Source organism: Podarcis bocagei (assembly GCF_964188305.1).
Source record: "Podarcis bocagei genome assembly, chromosome: 8".
Taxonomy (NCBI): Eukaryota; Metazoa; Chordata; class Lepidosauria; order Squamata; family Lacertidae; genus Podarcis; species Podarcis bocagei.
In genome coordinates, this window is record NC_138133.1 from 92,706,829 (window position 1) to 92,725,433 (window position 18,605).

The window sequence follows — 18,605 nt, forward strand, 5'->3', positions numbered from 1 at the left end:
ACATCGAGGCTACACCTGCCTGCCCAGGAGATTAAAAGCCCCCCCTTCCCGACCCCTGGGGGGCATCCGTGGCCTACCTGGGCACAAAGAGGGGGAGCCAACTACACAACTGCTTAGAGCAGAAAGGTTTCAGGAGGGAGTTTGTTGTGGATTGACTGGAGCATCTCCAACCTGGCGCCCTCCTGGTGTTTTGGACTACAACTCCCACGAGCCCCAGTCAGGATGTGGGAGCTGTAGTCTGAAACCTCTGCAGGGCGCCCTTTCAAGGAAGGCTGTTCTGTTGCCATCTTTTAATGTCAAGAAGCCCAGCTGTACCCCCAGGGACAACTAACCTTGTGAGACACATGCTTCAGGCCTGCAAGATGCCTGCGTTGACAATCACAGGACTGTAGATCTGGAAGGGACCTCAAGGGTCATCTAGTCCAACCCCCCGCAAGGCAGGAATATTTTGCCCAACACAGGGCTCAAACCTGCAACCCTGAGGTTAAGTCTCATGCTCAATATACAGTGAGTTGAAGAAAATGTTCCAATTAACATTTGTAAAAAAAGCCTGAAGCATTTTTGTTAGGGATTGTAGGAAAAGACCTGCCAAGGAAACTGAAAAACATCTTCATGTACGCGGCAAGAGTCTTAATAGCACAAGGATGGAAGAATGAGGAAACACCAACTAAAGAACTGTGGCAAGAGAAACTGATGGACTGTGCGGAATTGGCGAAACTGACACACAAACTGCGTGACAAGAACAACTGTGACTTTAAAGAAGAATGGGAACCCTTTACAAAGTACTTAAAGAAACAACAAATTGAGCTGGACTCCTTGGCAGGTTTTGAATAAACATTCACAAATTTATTATTGGTAACATGAAGATAGATAAATTAAGGATCTTTACAATTTTATAATATGCTGAGATTAACATGTGCTGAAAAAACAGAGAGAGGAGTTGAGGGAAGTTGGGGGGGTTCTGGTTTGGGGAGAGGAAAATAAGGGGGGGAATGAGGATGATATGTTTTTGATAAATTGTTATGTTGAAATTCTTAATAAAAAATTTTTTTTAAAAAGAAGAGTCTCATGCTCGACCGACTAAGTTACCCCAGGCATTTGGTGAGGGGCAGGGGCGGGCGCCCCCGCAGCTCTCCTCTGCTCAGAGGTCGCCCTCCCGCCCCAGACTGGTGTGGCAGCCTCCCCTCGCCTTCCTCCCCATCGCTCGCTCCGGGCTCGGCTCGGCTCAGCTGGGACCCTGGAGGCGCCCGGAATGCGCGCTGCCTCTTTGCGCGCTGCCCAGGTCAGGTGCGGCGGGCCTTCTCGCGCAGCTGGCCCCCTTCATCTGGCGCGCCGGCCCGCGCAGCCCCTTTCCCCGCCTGGAGCCAGGTGCCAGAAGCCCCGTCCCGGAGGGCCAGGCCCCGGGGCTCCCTGGAGCCGCGCACATGGCTGCAGGCGAGAGCTGATCCCGGGGAAGGCTTTACGAGCCGACGGGGAGCCTGGCGGCTGCCTTTCATGCGCCCCAGCTTGGTTGCCGGCCAGCTGCCGGGCCGGGGTCTGCACAGTGTTCTCCAGGCAGGTGGGAGGAGGGGGGAGCAGGAAACCCCCCACCCCCAGCAGCTCCCCACTCCTTCGGCTGCATTGTCCGGGGGCCAAATTTCCAGGTTGCTAAGCATGACTTCTCCTTCCTCCAAGCCCTTCGTCTCCAGAGATGCACATCAAAGGCTGCTGCTCCCTGTTCAAGAATCAGGGCAGTCGCCTTAGGAAGGCCTGGGACTTGCAAGCAGGAAGGAGGCAGCGGTCACAGCCAACGGGAAGGGTTCGCAAGTCATCTAGTCCATCCCTCCTGCAGTGTAGGAATCCTTTGCCCAAAGTGGGCTTGAACCCAGGAGCCTGAGATTACAAGTGCCTAGCTGTAGCTAAGTTTCCTGCCTTGCAGGGTGTTGACTAGATCAGTGGCGTAGCGTGGGGGGTGCAGGGGGGCCGGCCGCACCGGGTGCAACATCTGGGGGTTAGGGTTGGGGGGCGCAAATCCACGGGTTAGGGGGCGCAAATCCACGGGTTAGGGGGCGCAAATTACTTGCCTTGCCCCGGGTGCTGATAACCCACGCTACGCCACTGGACTAGATGACCGGGGTGTGTGTGTTCTTCTAACTCTACAATTTTGCTAATTCTAACATTCTCTCTCTCTCTCTCTCTCTCTCTCTCTCTCTCTCTCTCTCACACACACACACACACACACACACACACACATATCCTGCTTTGGTTCCACACTCCCATCAGTCTTCCATCCAGTGGGGATCTGCATTCGGCACCACTTTAAAAAGGCACCTGGAACCTCTCCATTCTGAAGGAAATCAGCCCTGAGTGCTCACTGGAAGGACAGATCGTGAAGCTGAGGCTCCAAGACTTTGGCCAACTCATGAGGAGAGAAGCCTCCCTGGAAAAGACCCTGATGTTGGGAAAGATGGAGGGCCAAAGGAGAAGGGGACGACAGAGGACGAGATGGCTGGACAGTGTTCTCGAAGCTACCAACATGAGTTTGACCAAACTGGGGGAGGCAGTGGAAGACAGGAGGGCCTGGCGTGCTCTGGTCCAGGGGGTCACGAAGAGGAGGACACGACTAAACGACTAAACAACAACAACCCTCCCACTTGCCAAGGATAATTGCGATCAACTCCCACCCAGAAATCAATGTCCCCACTGAGGAAGGACGTGTGGATCCAGAATTGGCCTCCACAGTCACTTACAAACTCACTGTTAAAACGGCATTCATGGAAGACAATCTTACTCGGCTATGAGGAAGCGAAGGAACAATTGGTGCAATTTAAGGCTGCAGATTCCTTCTCAGTCCCTCTGATGCCACTGCTGTTACAAGCAGATACTTGTGATGGCTTCAGGTCATATATGTGAGCTGCTTTATGGAGTGTGTGCTCCGAAGGCAAATTATAACTCTTTTAAATAAATACAGTAGCATTTTATTTTAAAAGCATGCCATCCCACACCTGCTCTCTCTCTGTTTGGGGCTCAGTTCGGGTTCAGTCCGGCTTCCACAAAGAGAGAAATGGGCCGGCAGTGAGATGGGCAAGAAGGCTCCAAGAGCCAGTTGTATTGAGTTACTGGCCCCGTTCAGGGGACCCCTTGGGCAGCCAGCCCTTTCCCCCTGTGGGGAGATTGGGGGCTCCCCCTTCTGAGGAGGAAGAGGCAGGGAGATGGAGCACGTCCAGCCCCCACCCCTCGCTTCAGACCCTCTTTGGAGGACAGGGACCTGGCAGAAGATGCTGGCAGGGGTGGGGGAGCTGGCACAGGAGCAGGGCGGGTGCCAGGGGCCACTGCAGCTGCCTCAGTCCTCCCCAGGGGCAGTCAGTCAGACGGCCCTTGCAACCGGATCCAGCCCCACAGGCCCGGTGTCACCCCTGAGAAAGCCTTTAATCCAGGAGAGCCGAGAGAGGCCCTGAACAAAAGCGCATTGAGATGCTCCACAGCTACAAAGGGAGCTTTGTTCTGGCACTGGCACCTTCCGCATTGCTGGGGGGGGGCGTGGAGAGGTGTATCTGGCTGGGGGGGGCATGGGGGGCTTCATCTGCTCATGCGATGAGGAGGGAGGACCCCAGGCCTGGACCGTCCTGGCAGGCTCTTCCTACAGTCATGGCTTGTGAGTGGGTGGATAGATAGATGATTGATAGATAGATAGATAGATAGATAGATAGATAGATAGATAGATAGATAGATAGATAGATAGATAGATATAGATAGATAGATAGATATAGATAGATAGACAGACAGACAGACAGACAGACAGACAGACAGACAGATACTGTATAGATAATCCATCATCAGAGCAAAGTTGTTCTTTGTAGTCTTTACACCCACACTTCTTCTTTGGCAATCCCTCGTAGCTGAGTAGGATTGTCTTTCATAAGCACGGTTTTAACAATGAGTCCGTAAGTGACTGTGGAGGCCAGTTCTGGATCCACACGTCCTTCCACAGTAGGGACTGGGTGGTGACCCCACTGGGCGCGGTAATCCAGTCAGGGGGAAAGGGAGGCAGACTATGTTTAGGGCACCTTTTCTAGCCCCTCCCCCTTTTCGGGGTGAGCAGAGTGGATCCTAAAAAGGGCTGCTCAGTCATGGATACAGCTGCCGAGCTGCTCAACTGCCTCGTTCCTTGAGTCAGGACAACTGAGTCTGTATCCACCGCCCATGTGCCGGTTCATGACTAGGGGCTTCCAGATTTCACAGTCCTGCCCCCGTTACCATTTGCCGATCGCCATGGGACTTTTGGAGTTTGGGATGGGTTTTTGGAAGACGCCTGTGCATGAATTTGTTTTGTGTGTGTAGATCAGTGCACACTGACCAACGCACAGTCTTTGCAGTAGGGCTCTGTTCTGATCCAGCGAATGAGGGCACACCCACCCCCCACCCCCACCCCCCGCACTGAACTCCCAATTGTCCTTTGTGCTAATAAAGGAGTCCTTGCGTTCCACCAAACAAGCTCCCATCTTTGCTGCCTGGGTTAATTGATGGGGAGCAGGTGCCAAGGTCCAGGAAGGGCACCTGAGACTTTCATCATGGCGTAAATAATCCCTCCAGTTAAAAGCATCTCAGCCAGCAAAATCTCCTTGGGAAGGACCTCTCTCTCTCTCTCTCTCTCTCTCTCTCTCTCTCTCTCTCTCTCCTTGAGGAGCTGCTGGCAGCCTGAGAGCAGCAGGCGATGCAGGGGTACCTGTGCCCGGGTTTGGGGTTGGACTTGGGCAGGTGGCAGGCAGGGCGAGGAAGGGCTGCCCCTCATGGCTGGGCACCCCCCACCTTTGCTGCACAGCGGCAGGTGGTGGTGGTGGGAAGCCCCCTGCCCCTCAAGAAGGAAGCCCAGGGGCTACTCAGGGGCCTCTGTGGCTCTGCCCCTCCCACAGCAGCCACCCATCACCCTCCTGCCCGCCTCTGGATTGGCTGGCCCCTCGCAGCCGGCTCCCCCCTGGAGGGGACAGACCCATATAATGGGCCTCCCGTGGCTCAGCACACAGAGTGTTTCTGCCTCCCCCAGACTTCCTGAGACTGGATCCCAGCACCGTCCCAAGCACCAGGCGCCCAGGATCATGCGGGCACAGCACAGGTGGGTGCCAACTTTGCTTGGGTGCAGAAAGGGGGCCCTGTGGGTGGGCTGGGTCCATGCACCGGTTTGCCCCAGGTGAATCCAGGTTTAGATCCCTGCCCAGGTGTGGGGCATCCCTGCAGAACAGGCCTTCCCTCGTCTCTTCTCCTCAGTTTTCCTCCCGTTATATCTGCTGCCAGGAAGCCTGGCTCAGTGCCTGGGGTGGAGGCCTGTCGGCCAGAAAGCTGACCAACTGTGGACCCCACTGGGCACCAGGTGGTCTGGAGTCAGTCACCTGCTGAAGGATGGCCTTGTAGCAGAGTCGGTCCATGTGCATCGGGGGCTGGGCACCTGCTGAGTTGCCCCTAGAACCGGAGGAGGCGTAGGAGGTGGCACCCAGAGGAGGGGGGAGCCAGGGTCCCCAGAGTCCCCCCTCCAGTGCTGTGCTCTTGCCCTGGCCTGTGGTTCAGCCGTGGAGCTTTTGTTTGGACTCAGAGGTCCCAGACTCCGTTCCCCATGGCATCTCCTGGTGGGCCTGATAAAAGACTCCCTTTCTTCCTAGAACCATGGGGAGCTGCTGCTGTCGCTCAGTATCCACTGCACTTTTTAATTATTTCCTCCTGCAAATGTTGACCAAAATGCAATATTTAACAGTCACTGTGCTTTATAATCTACTTTGAATTGACAAATTCAAAAATATGTTTTATCCGCAAAGATGTAAACCCCAAAGCACTGTTCAGCTGAATATTTATTTATTCGTTTAATTTCCTTTATGAATTGCTTCTCGTAAAGCTTCCCAAAGTGATTTCACAATGAAAACATATGTATATACCGACTGGCTTATCCACACCTCCCCTTGTTCTGCTGCTTCCCTCACCCTCCTGGAAAAAACCCTGCTCTTTAGTGCTCAATCGGAGCTAACAGGAATTTGGGTTTTCCCCAGATTGCCATTTGTTCTGATGCATCACTAAAGAGCGGGTTTTCCCTTGGAAGGCAGAGGGGCAAAGGGAAAACTCAAGCAGGACTCTCCTGTGTATGACAGCTATGTACATTTCACAATTTGTTATGTGCTGTAAGCCGCCCAGAATGGCTGGGGAAACCCGGCCAGATGGGTGGGGTATATATAATAAAATCATCAAGGAATCAGCAGGGTCTCACTTCTACAGCTTCTCCTCTGCAGTGAGCAGGGTCTCTCCAGCAAGTCCTCTCCACTGCCATGTGGTTGTTCTGCAGGAGATTTTCTGAGGGGATCGTGCCCCATCATAGCTGGGCAGGAGAGGAGGAGACTGCTGCCTTTTGGAGGGGGGGGTCTCCCACCTCAGGGAGCCCCAGAGTGGTTCTGGCAATTCCTGGGCTTCTAAAAAACAACGCAAGACTTGCTGGTAACACAGATTTGGAGGACCCTAAGTCAGAGTGAGATTCAGGTCTCACTCCCAATATCCGTTTTGAGTTCCAAGAGCCAATGGGAGTGCCACTGAGCACGTACAGAATGCCCCCCACTTCTGGGATCAGGGGTGTGACTTCCCAGCAGGCCCCTCTCTGCTGCTGAAGAACCTGATGAACTTTTAAAACGATATTATTTCTGATTTAAGCGCTTAAAGCTCTTCCCATACCTTTGCACAACCAGCCATCCTTACAACAAAGCCGCGAGGCAGGGCCAAGGACTTCACGGTTGAGCTGAGATTTCTGCCGTGGCTCAAAGCTCAGATTCTTAACCACTGTTAATGCTCCAGCCCTTTCTCCACTCTCAGCCCCCTCTTCCTTTCCACCCCGCAGGTTCCTCTTGCTCACGGCAGCTGCGGTTCTGCTCCTGGCCATTGTGGTGGCAGATGGTGAGTTGCAGTCGGCACTTGGGTGGGTGGAGGGGGGGCCCTGAAGTTGGGGGGGGGTGGGACCCCCATAAAGGAAAAAGGAAGAGGCACTTGTAGCTGGCCAGCATCCTGCAAAGCAGAGAAGCAGCTTGCACCCCAAATACACAACCTCCGAGCGGTGAGAGACTCTGGAGATTCCCAGCACTTTCCCACTGTTCAGGTTCCTTGGGAAGAAGGTGGGAGGTTTAGCATACAGGGGTTTCAAAAAGACATATCTGCAATGAGCATAGGCTGGAGGGGCTCATAGCATTAACCCCACAACAGATCCTGCTGCTATATTAGTTGTAGCTTTGGATCCAGCACAGATCAAGCAGGTGTTTGTGTCTCCGGCTCCCGGCCTGCTTGAAGTTCACATGCTCTGGCTATTGTTCTCCTAAATAGCAGCCAGGAGAGGGGAGGGTGGCAAACCCCCCCCCATTAGCCTGGAGGGCCCCCTCCCTTAGTGGAAGCTCTTGCATCCCAGCTCACGCTTTTGTGATGCTGATGAGGACACTTAAGCATCCAGCTACGGCCAGGGGTAGGCAAACTAAGGCCCAGGGCCCGGATCCGGCGCAATCGCCTTCTCAGTCTGGCCCACAGACGGTCTGGCAATCAGCGTCTTTTTACACAAGTAGAATGTGTCCTTTTATTTAAAATGCATCTCTGGGTTAGTTGTGGGGCATAAGGAATTCGTTTATTTTTTCTTCTTCAAAATATAGTCCGGCCCCCCACAAGGTCTGAGGGACAGTAGACCGGCCCCCTGCTGAAAAAGTTTGCTGACCCCTGCTCTTACAAAGAGGCTGGAGCAACTAGTTCAGGAACCTCCTCTGTACAATTCAAACCCTTGCTGGTTACAGGACCCCGAGAAATGGAGGGGACTTGGGGCATCATGCAGACTGACCCTCACAACCCATGACCGCTTCTCTCTCCCTCTTTGCAGAACCCCTGAGCTCCCCAAGTCCCACGTCCCCCGCAGGCAGCCAGACAACAGGTACGTCTAAGGGGGCTTGACTTTTGAGGGGCAAAGTCCTTCCCTTTTGCAGGCAGAGCAGCTGCTCCACTTGCCAGGGCAGGAACCAAGTGCTGCTGTGATCAGCTCAGCTCCTGGAGTGAAGGACTGGGTCCCAGGGATTCACTTTCTTGCTCCAGAATCCCCTGCGATGAAGCGGGAGAGGGCTCCAGAAAGCAGGAAGGAAAGCAGACTTCCCACAGCCCTCCAGCTCCAGATGTTTGGGACTACAACTCCCATCAGCCTGAGTCAGGCGCCATGCTGTCTGCTGGAAGCTGTAGTTCCAAACATCTGGAGGGAGCCGGGTTGGGGGCAGCTGGCCTGAACCTGTTTGGGGCTCTGGGTGGTGAGGGGGAAATGCCCAAAGGGGCTTCATTGCACGGGACCCCAGCCCCCCTTCAGCTTCTCTCTCTCCCCCCGTCTCTTTCAGAGCCCATGGCAAACTCAGAGCCCATCATCTCTGGCAAATCAGAGGCCTCGGGAGAAAGTAAGTGGAATCTTGGAGGCCAGAGATGGCAAAAGAGGAGGATCAGAGAAGTCCAGCCCCTAATAATAATAGTAATAATAATAATAATAATAATAATAATTTATTTATATCCTGCCCATCCAGCAGGAATCACAGCTAAAGAATCTCTGAGATGGCTCAAGCCAGGGGGAGATGGCTGTGGTGGCTCAGGTGTGAGAGCGACGCCCTCTGCTCATGCCCAGGGACACTCTCGCCCTTGCTGCTACTTCACAACATCCAGTTGGAGAAGAGCTCTAGCAGTCCAAGGGTGGCCACAAACTGCTGCCTGCATGAGTTGCATGCCCCCGTTACACCTCCTTGGCCACGCAGAGGCTCAGCCCCTGAGCTGGGTCCACGTTCGGCAATGAGCTGTTCAAGCTTGGGACTCGCTTTGGCTCCTGACCGACAGCCCAGAGAGAGATGGAGGCCTTGGCTGGAATGTCATCCAATGTCTAGAGGCTAAAGGGTTGTGGGGAGGCAGAAGATGGAGTGGGGTTCAGCCTCTCTGCCCTGCATCATTTGAACACCTGTCTCCATGTCCACAGGTGAGATCGGAACTCCTGCAGATCCCATGACCACAGGTAGGCATGACCCAGCAAGCTCCTGGCCCCCTTTGTGCCCCTTGGCCTCCTGAGCCCTCCAACTGGCCCCCTCTCTGTTGGAGGACACAGCTGTGTATTCTGGGACCCGTGAATGGACTGGCTGCCCCCAGGCGAGGTGGAGGGTGTGCTGCCCCCATTGCCAGCCCACGACTCGAAGGTCTGACCCAGCTGCCAGTCAAGGCAGCTTCCCAGCAGCCAAGGGGTGGGGAGCACCTTGTCCTTTGGACCTCAGGTGGCAAAATGCCTTGGGCTGGGCTGGCACCATCCCTGCTCACTTTGAGGGCCCCCTGCCCTACAGTATGACCCCCTCGTACCCAGAGGCGATGCCCCTGTTTGCTGATTCCTCTCTTACTCCATCCCTGGACAGAGGTGGCCCCCGTGAGCTTTGCAGGGGCCGATCGCGCCCACACAGATGAGGTCAACGGGGACATGATGCTCAACAGTGATGCCTCCAACCTCGGATCCTTCAGCTTGGACCCGCTGCCCGGAGACGCCCAGAGTGGTAAGTCTGCCAGTCTGGCAGCCATTGCCTTCTCATGGGTCCTTAGAATCTTAGGGACCCTGGGGGTCATCTAGTCCAACCCCCTGCAATGCAGGAACCTCATCTAAAGCATCCAGGTGGCCACTGGTTAAGAACCTCCAGGGAAGGAGAGTCCATCACCTCCTGAGGGAGACCATTCCACTGTCTAGCAACCCCTCCTGTCAACTCCCCTATTCCCTTCTTATGGGGGCTCCGAGCTCAGCTGCCCTGACCTACAAGCCAGCCCTCCCCCAGGCCTGGCTGTGACTCCACAGAAGTCCTGCCAGGGCCTCTTCTGATCCTCTCAAGGTTCGGGTCCAGGGGTGCCAACTTGAATAAAATATGGGGCATCCTGCTAAGCCCCGCCCCTCGATCACATGATGCGGTCGCACGCACAACAATTGAATGGCAATGCCCATCAAATGGGGGGGGGGCCCTCTTAGGAGATGGCTCCTATGTTCGGGTCAGTTCGCAAAACCCCAGTGTCACCTGGTCATACTGGCAGGAGCTGATGGGAGATGTAGTCCATCTGGAGGGCACCTTCTTGGGGACGGAGAAGAGCTGCTGGCTCCTTGGAGACCTTTGAAAAACCCCTTGGGAGGGCAGTGGAAGGTCCTTGAGACCCATCGCTGCCCAGGCCACCTCTGAGCCCCACGTGCCCATCTGTGGGATATGGAAGGGACCTCTGTCTCTCTCTGGTTTCTCTAGGTCCTGCCATGGATGTTCCTGCTCATTCCCATGAGTCCCAAGAAAGTAAGTTCTTCCTGGGTTGGGAGTCACATCAGGGGTCTTGGAAAATGGGCGACTCCACAGAGGGTCTCTTGTGCCTGATGCGAAGTCTCTGTGTGGGGAGAACCCCTCCAGAGAAAGGGCTGTGCAAGGCTGTCCTGGGGGAGGCAAGCAGCGTGGGAGACTTAGGGGAGACCCGTCTGGGGCAAGGCTTGGCTCAATGGCTGCTGCTCATGGTGCTTCTGCCTCTGAACGGCAACTGCTGGGAATCACAAGGGGGGAAATGGCTCTTGCGCACAAATCCTCCTTTTGGGTTTCCCTTAATGGGCATCTAGTTGGATGCTGGACTGGGTGGGGTCCCTTGGGCCCGATCCTGCAGGCTCCTCTTCCCTTTATTCTAGCTGTAACTGGGATGTTTTCCTCTGCAGGCTTGGACCATGAAGTGGATTCAGAGGAGACCCTCGCCTCCCAAGATAAGTGTCCTATGAGGGGCCACAGCACTGTTTGGCCCCTGGGAGAACAGGCTGCTGGCCTGATTCTGAGGTTCATTTCACCTTGAGTTAGTGGGATGCCTCTCCAATGCTCTCATCTACTGGGGCCCCATTCCTGATTTTTCATGCTGAGCCCTGAAATGTCCCCACTTTTGACCCCTGAAGGCATTGCAGTTGGGTCCGGTTCCTGCTCAAGGCTGCTGTGGCCTCTACTGTGAAATGCGCTTCTGACCCCTAAAATCAGGGGTGGGGTGTTCCAGATGTTGCCAGGCTCCAGCTTGCACCAGCCCCAGTCTGGGAGTGAGGACGCTGCCGTCCCACAACATTTGCAGGGTCGCCTATTTGACACATGTCCTCGTGTCCCTCGAGTGTCAGGGAGCAGAGCTGGTTCAGAACGTGCCGTTCCCAGGAACAAAGACCTCCTCCCTGGCACCATGGAGCCCTGAGAAGTGGGCATGCCATCGTGTCTGGAGGGAAACCCTGAGGCACTCCAGGCCCACCCCGTGCCCTACACGGAGGGAGCATGTGGGGCAGGTTGTGCCCATGGGGCACCCAACCAGATTTGCTTGCAGGAACCTTGCAAAGGAGGTGATACGACCCCCTTTCCTTACTGAGCATTCGCTCCCGTCGGATTGTTGGGAGGTTGCACAGCAAGGAGCGTTTCCGGGTTGCGGCAGAGACCACAGCTCAGAGACAGGGAAGCTGCCTTTAGATAAAAGCACACATTCTACTCACGTAAAAACACGCTGATTCCTGGACCATCTGCAGGCAGGCAATTGGGCCGGATCCAGCCCCTGGGCCTTAGTTTGCCTACCCCTGCTCTAGATGGAGCAGGGCTCTGACCTGGTACAAGGGAGCGCCCTATGTGCCATCCAAATCTCCCTCCCGCCACCACCATGAATTTTATTGCGTTTCCCGGTGCATTTTGTCCTATCAAAATGTTTTAATTTTTAAAGTAGATTTGTTGTGCCAGAACACTTCAGGCATGAGCCTCGATTCCCTGTGTTCCTGCCACACAGTGGCAGCCTGGTGGGGGCCGCACTCAGCCTTCCCAAGCAGCAGCCCCAGGCCTCCTTGCAAGACCCTTTCAAAGGAGGCTTGTCCCAGGAGGGTCCTTCAACTGCCACCCCCCTCCAAACACCACCAAGGACCATCCTTGGTCCAACAGGTCCAGCACTGACTGCTTGGCAAACTCTGCTCAGGAATCACAGAATCAGAGTTGGAAGGGAATGCATGTAGGAGACCCATGGCTCACTTGCGAGGCATCCAGAGAAGGGTCTGTGAGGCTGGCCGGTTGGCCTGAGGTGCCGGCCAGGGAGATGAGGTGAGCGGCTTCTTCTCTTTTCTTCTCCACAGGCATGTGAGGAGCGCTGCTGCCTCCTCCTCCTCCCCCCCTTGCTGAAGGCCCTGAGATGCCCCAGTGGACAGCCCTCGCCCGCCTGCTCCTGCGCTGCCGACTGAGCCTTTGCTTCCTCCTGCAGACTCCCCTCTCTCCAGCCCCCTTGAGCTTTTCACGCCACCTTTCCTGCCGCGGCTGGCCACAGGATACGCTTGGGGGTGCCACCCCCGGTCCGCACTGAGCCCCCCAGCCTCCTCCTCCTCTTCTCCAGCCATGCCCACCGGCCTGCGCTGCTCCTCGGACACAGAGGCTCAAGGACTGGGGCTTTTTCTAGAGCCTTGGAGTTGAAAGGGACCCCAGGGCCACGCAGCCTGACTCTTGTGCTCAAACGCAGGAACCTGCCCACTGCCCCAGGCGTGCCAGGCTGCAAGGGGCACAAGCCAAAGCTCCAGTCAGAGAGCCAAGCCACACGCTGCCTGCCTGCACACAGGAAGCCAAATGAAGCTGTCCTAGAGGAAAAGGCCTCTCCCTGCCCGCTGCCAAGCAACCAAGCCTGGTCATTAGCAGAGCAAAACCTGGGACAGCAGCTTTGACCCGCTGCTCTCGGGTGTCCTGCTTCCAGCTGCAGGAGCCTCCTCCCCAGGCTTCGCTTCCGGATCCTAGGCAGCTAGTCCCAGCCGCCTGTTGGGTCTCAGGGTACCCCAGGTCCCTCTCACCCCAGCCTTCGGGAGTCTTGGTTGCCTTCTTGGCCAGCCCAAGCAAGTTTCTAGCCAGAGCTTTCTGTGGCCTTTGGGCCACTGGTGGGGTGTGAGAACGTGTCCCAGCATGGAAGGTGAGGCCCCAAGAAGCGGAGGGAGAACAAAGCAGAGTCCGGTTGTCTGGGAGCTTGGAGTCGCTCGCAGAACAGAGGGGTTTCCTGCTGTGTCCGCACAAAGACCCGTACCTGGCCAGCAATGAGCTAGGCAGTCCGGGGTCACAGGTACGTCATTTGCTGTGCAAGCAGAAGCTCCAGCTCCCAGATTCAACTGCCAATAGCCTCTCTAGGAAGGGCTGAGATTCCCTCTGATATCCAGGAGAGCTGCTGCCAGCCTGTGCAGGAAATACTGAGCTAGGTGGAGCAACCGTCTGGCAGAAAACAGCTTCCTAGATTGCAGGGTGGGAGGCTGGCTGGATGACAGCAGAGCCAGTCTAATCGGTGCCCCAGAATTTTTTTTGCGGGGGAGGCGGAGCACTTAGGACTAGACCAGGTGTTTGGGGCTACAACTCCCATCAGCCCCTGCCAGGCAGGAGAGGTAGTCCAAAACCTCTGGTGGGCACCTGTTTCTGCCATCAGCTCCACCCCCTCCCCCAGCTGGATTGTGACCAGGCCTGCTGCAGGACGGAGGAGCCCTGTCCCAATTCTGAGGCTTGGATTTCTGAGGGCAGTGGCCACCTTGAGGCAGCGCCTGGGTGCTGGCCAGGAGTCAGGCTGCTGTGTGTTTGGTTTGGGGAGGGGGCTGCTGTTCCCAAGGGGTCGTGTGGCTAGCCAGTGCCTCTCCAGCCTTTTCCCTGTGGCCCTGGGGGTTGGGGTGCCTTTTCTGTTGCTGTCCTGACTGCTCTTGCCGTCCTGTGTCCTGCTAACGCACGCAGGTGTGGGCCTGCCTCCTTGTTCAATAAAGACAAGCAAACCCCGTTAAGAGTTGGTGTCCCAGCACAGCAGGGGTGGCGCTGGCCCCTGAGCCATGTTCCAACTGGGGCCTGAGAACGCCGGGAGGGAGGCAGGGAGGGAGAAGACAGAGGTGAAATTTCAGAGACATATGACAATGGAACAGACTCCTTGGGAACGTGGGGTGTCAGGGATTACAGTCATACCTCCGGTTGAATGTGCTTCGGGTTGAGCGCGTTTGAGTTGCGCTCCGCAGCAACACGGAAGTTACTTCCGGGTTTCGCCGCTCACACATGCGCAGACACTCAAAATGACGTCACGTGCATGCAGGGAAGCGGCAAAACGTGACCCATGCACATGTGCCGTCACGTCTTATGTTGCATTCAGGATGCGAACAGGGGGGGTGGGGTGCCCTTTTCAACTCTAAAATTCCATAATTCTAAAGGCTTGAAAAGGCTAACCAAAACCACATCCCACCCCGAAAGGTCAAGCTCGGCATATTTTTGCCCAGTTCAGTGTAGCAGGGCTGGAGCTGTCAGAGTTCAGCAGTCCACCAAGCGGAATTTGTGACTGACCAGGAGACTTGCAGCCAATTTTAAGGCTAGCTGTCTGTTGCCAGCTCTTCTCCCTAACCCACACAGCCCCTCTTGACCAGAAGCCCTATGACTCCGTGTGTGTTCCACATGCCACCCCCTCCGCTGACACGTTCCCCTAAAGGTCTTGGACCAGTGGCCTGATCCTCCCTTGCCAAATGAGAAAACGGGGATTGTTACATGGAGACCATTACAAGGGAGGAGGTCCAGAGTCGGAAAAGCATAAAAAGCATTTGGAGCAGGAAAAGCTTCATAGCTGGGAAGTCCAGAGCTGAAGGCCGAGGTCCCTGGCGCCCCACAACAGCCCCTCTGCAAGCCCAGTGAGCTGTGGGGCAATCGTACTGGGCTGACGGACGCCCCAGGCTTGGCAGGAGCCTCACAGCCCCCCAGCTTGGATTTTGGAAGGAGGGGGCCAGTCTGCAAGGCCCTTCTGCTCCCTGCTTGGAGGGCCCAAATTCTCCACCTCCTCTGGACAGGAGAGTCTGAGAAGATCAGCAGGAAGAGGCCCGGCTCATTTCCCTGCTGCAACCAAGAGTCTTGCTTGGGGTGGGTGGGAGGCAACCCACTGGCTTCTCTGTAGGATCCCGCCCCCCGGCTGCTTGGGCAAGGCAGGCCACAGTTCACTGATCCTGATCCACAAACTCAGCGCTCTGGTCTCCCCCCCCCCCCGTCAGCTGGTTCCAGCTGCTAAATGGAGCTTGGCAGGATTTGCTGGCTGGCCAGCTGGAAGGCTCAGTACCACTTTAGAGACCTGAGAGCAGAGGAGGAAGTGTCCAGCTGATGAAGGAGTGAAGCTGACAGACAAAAGGCCACTGGGGGGGGGAGCAGTGAAGACAGACACCACGGGCACCCTGCTCTATCTAGACCTTTGCAGAGACAGGATATTGTGAGGGTGGGGGCAGAAAAGGACCCGTAGTCTGTCAGAAGGTGGATGGGGCCCTTCTCCCCACTCTTCCGCTTCCAGTGTGAGTGGGAGGAATATTCCTTGAGCAGCAACTGGGATCCGCTTCCCAGTATTGGCTGGCAGGATGGACCCCTCGTCCGTTTTGGAAATAAAAATGTGCAGCGCCTAGAGAGTGATGGGCCACTTCACGTATAGATATAGATATATTTGAATATGTATATATAGGTATTTATATAGCAGGAGAGAGGAAGGCTGAGGGGGAGGAAGGGGCTTCTTCTCTCATGTAAAAATCCAAAATACAATTTTCTTCTAGTAACAATCAAAATGCAAATGTACAAATTCTTTACTGCTAAGCCAAGGGAAACAAGCCCCATGGGGGAGGGGGGCATGGGGTGGGGCAGCCTCCTCCCTCCCGCCCAGGCGCCCTGTAACATTCGGGGACACACGCAACAGCAGACGTGACAAAGGGACCCAGCCCTTGAGCCCCGGGTGCGAGAGGCGCTCTCACTTCTCTCGAAATGCCAACAAGTCCATCCCGACGGGAGGGGGAATTCTCCGCCTCCTTTTCTCCTTCCCCTCCCCAGTGAGAGCGAACCCCTCCTCGCTCGCTTGCTCTCCTTCCTCTCCACCTAGAGGGCAGGGCAAGGGGTCGGCGCTTAGCATCCAGGCCTAGGGCGCCTGGCACCCGAAACAGGCGGTGGCAGCAGCCAAGGAACACACACACGTCTTCTGCCAATGGGCTTCCCCCCTGGCCCACCCCCCAAGCCACAGTGCCTCCCCAGAGCCGCCGCCCGGAGGGTGGGCACCCGAAGCACAGACACAAACACACCCTCGCAGCCTGGCCAAAGGGGAGAGCAGGGGGCTCGGTCCGCAACGTCACTGGAGCAAAGCAAGGGGGCGGCTGGCCCTTCCTGAAGTCCGGCCTTCTTCCACACTGGCCCAGGGCCCGGCCTTAGGAGACGGAGGGGTCCTTGGGCTTCGGCGTCTCCGCCCCCGAGAGGAGGGCAATGGTGGGGTCCTCCAAGTACTCGTCCTCCGTGAAGCAGGGTCCTTCGTCCAGCTCAAAGAAGATGGGCATTTCCGTGTTGGCCATGTCCATGGAGCTCGAGTCAACCAGGAAGAGGGGCTGCGCTGTGTAGTGGACCAGCTGCTTGCCTACGGGAAGGGCAGAGACACCATCAGAAAGGGGGTGGGGGGCAAGGCTGCAGGGCCAGGGGGGCAGGTGGAAGGACTGTATTGCAAGGGGGTGGGCCAGATGACCCTTGGGGTCCCCCTCAAGCCTAAAATTCTAGGATTCTGAGGCCGTGGGAAGGAGGACCCTCATGACTGCCCCCAGAGCAAGGCAGACCCCCACTGTGGCAGCGTGACTTGGAGGGAGAGGAGGCGGGTCAAACAGGCGACAGAAACACGCCCCCCCCGCATGCCTCAGTTTCCCACTGCGTGGGCCAGGATGGCTCGTTCAGCTGTGAGGATGTCCATGCTCCTGCCTGGCTGTGGGGAAAAGGTCGTGTGGAATTGGCAGGCGGGTGGGGGCAGGGAGAGGAGAGGAGCAGCCGTGATGCCCACCTGTGTCTGCTGCAGAGTCTTCCACCTCCGCCGGCTTCTGCTGCTCCTGGCAGGAGAGGAGGTCTTGGATCTGCAAAGGGAGAGGAGGCGCTGCTGAGCCAAAGCCTGCGAGGCCCAGAGAGCAAGGAGGCGGCTTTGGTGTGCGTATCTCACGGGAGTCAAGCCCCAGCCGTACTCCCCGCCCCCAGCCATCCCCACGCACAGGAGAGCCCCTAGCTGGCTGGCACTACGTGGGTCTACCACCTCCCTGGCTCCAGGGCACAATCCAGCAGGAAGTTCTCCTGCACAGGCCCCACTGAAATAAACAAGAGCTGCAGAAGAGCTCTTGCCTAAGAGCTCCCCTTCAATGGGGCTGGTGCAGGAGAGCTTCCTGGGGAACTGCACCCTCCAGGATCCGATCTGGGCCAGTCTTCCGCAGCCTCCAGGCCGTGCCTTGGTGGGTGGCGGTGAAGGAACGCAGGAAGGGCTTTAGAGGGATGTGTTGGGAGTTAGGCAGCCTCAGCCTCAGCCTCATCTTCCCATCATCACATCCAGCGAGCAACTCTGGGGAGTCTGCTCAGCGGATGGCGGGGCTGATCAGAAGGCTGCTGCGCTGAGAAAGGCCCACTCAGCACCTCATTAGCAGTGCCTGAGAAGAGGTGCTGATGGGATGACATCACCCGGCGGGGTTCTCTGAGGAGGCAGGGCGGGTGGAGAGCACTTTCAGTGGGGCTGGCCTACAAATGAGGAAAGGGGAGGTCCTTGACGGATAACTCCCTCAGCAAACTCACACTGGCCAAGCTGCTGTCCAGATCTGGCAAGTTCAAATCTGTCGCTGAAGGACTGAAGAGCTGTTGGCGAGAGAGAGGGAGGGAGGGGGGAAAGCAGACATTAATGTTAGCAGAATGAGGCACAACCCCCCCCTCCCGCAAGCTGCCCCTCCCGCTAGGCGTAAGGACTCCCGAGCGGAAGACTCACGTCCAGCAAGGCGCTGGTGTCCACGCTGAAGCCGTGGGTGCTCAGCATGGTCTGAAGGTTATCCAAGCTGGAGTCAATGGTGTCCAAGTGCTCATTCAGCTCGTTCCTGGGGACACGAAAGAGAAGAGAGAGGTGGCAGCGAGGACCAGGGTGGCTGCCTGCTTCCTCCAGGACCAGAGGCCCGTGTCCCTGAACTGCCAGCGGCTGGGGAACAGCAGGAAGGAGGAGAGGGCTGCAACAGAGTTCCGCTCCTGCTCGAGGGGCTTCCCCACAAGAGGCACCTGGTTGGCCACAAGGTGAGGAGGGCTTCTTTGGGTTTCACCCAGCAGGGCTCTCCTCGTGGTTCCTAGGGGTCCTCCTGGGCCAAGTGCATCTCCACCCCATCTTCCTGGCCCCCTTGTGCTCTCCTCACCCACCAAGGGCTCCAGCTTGCTCTTTGGTCAAGGAGGAAATGGCTTTGAGCCCGGCTGCCTCTCAGAAGCCTCCTTGCCCAAAACCTTAAGAGGAGAAAGACATCCCTTCCTGCCTGCTCTGGAATAGCTGTTGCACAGGCCTGACATCACCCCCCCCAACAGACCCAGTGGCTATGGCTACCAGTGTGATGTCACGGCTAAAGTGGCCGCTGTTTCTTTAATGCTTAAAAAAGCTGGGTCAGCATGAGTCAGCGGCCTGCGCTGGGTTGTATATAGAGAGTGAGAAATGTTAGTTTGTTGTTGGGTTGGTTGGTTGGTTAGTGAAAGCTGGTAGTGGAGTTGGTCAGTCGCTTTTGCACAAAGACTTTTAAGAATAAAAGCAGAAAGCACTCTGCAAGGATATTCTTGTGG

General features: G+C 56.4%; 2 protein-coding genes across 4 annotated transcripts in view; one reads left to right on the forward strand and one right to left on the reverse strand.

The window, feature by feature from the left end:
* The first annotated feature begins 4,986 nt into the window (after positions 1-4,986).
* On the forward strand, positions 4,987-13,935 carry LOC308593045 (uncharacterized protein). Of its 2 annotated transcripts, XM_081205249.1 has the most exons (9): positions 4,987-5,092; positions 6,848-6,903; positions 7,862-7,912; positions 8,361-8,417; positions 8,981-9,016; positions 9,405-9,539; positions 10,266-10,310; positions 10,715-10,757; positions 12,132-13,934. In XM_081205249.1, the coding sequence occupies exons 1-9, from the start codon at positions 5,076-5,078 to the stop codon at positions 12,139-12,141; spliced, it is 450 nt and encodes a 149-aa protein (XP_081061375.1). In that variant the 5' UTR covers positions 4,987-5,075; the 3' UTR covers positions 12,142-13,934. The 2 variants fall into 2 exon arrangements, with proteins under 2 accessions (XP_081061375.1, XP_081061376.1); XM_081205250.1 differs by lacking the exons at positions 4,987-5,092; positions 6,848-6,903 and adding an exon at positions 6,933-7,256 and having other exon boundaries at positions 10,715-10,759; positions 12,132-13,935.
* Positions 13,936-15,448: 1,513 nt separating this feature from the next.
* The window catches only part of HSF1 (heat shock transcription factor 1), a 40,579-nt gene continuing 37,422 nt past the window's right edge, over positions 15,449-18,605 (reverse strand). For both annotated transcript variants that reach the window (XM_081204734.1, XM_081204733.1), the window contains 4 exons: positions 17,782-17,887; positions 17,595-17,654; positions 16,825-16,894; positions 15,449-16,413 (listed from right to left, as the gene is read on the reverse strand). In XM_081204734.1, the coding sequence (XP_081060860.1) occupies positions 16,211-16,413; positions 16,825-16,894; positions 17,595-17,654; positions 17,782-17,887 (439 nt within the window). In that variant the 3' untranslated portion in view covers positions 15,449-16,210. The remainder of the gene's footprint in view (positions 16,414-16,824; positions 16,895-17,594; positions 17,655-17,781; positions 17,888-18,605) is intronic.

Bases quoted from the DNA above. Each gene is read 5' to 3' on its own strand.
- LOC308593045 (XM_081205249.1), top strand. The intron at 7,913-8,360 runs GTACGTCTAAGG...CGTCTCTTTCAG, and splicing joins CGCAGGCAGCCAGACAACAG to AGCCCATGGCAAACTCAGAG. The intron at 10,311-10,714 runs GTAAGTTCTTCC...TTTCCTCTGCAG, and splicing joins TTCCCATGAGTCCCAAGAAA to GCTTGGACCATGAAGTGGAT.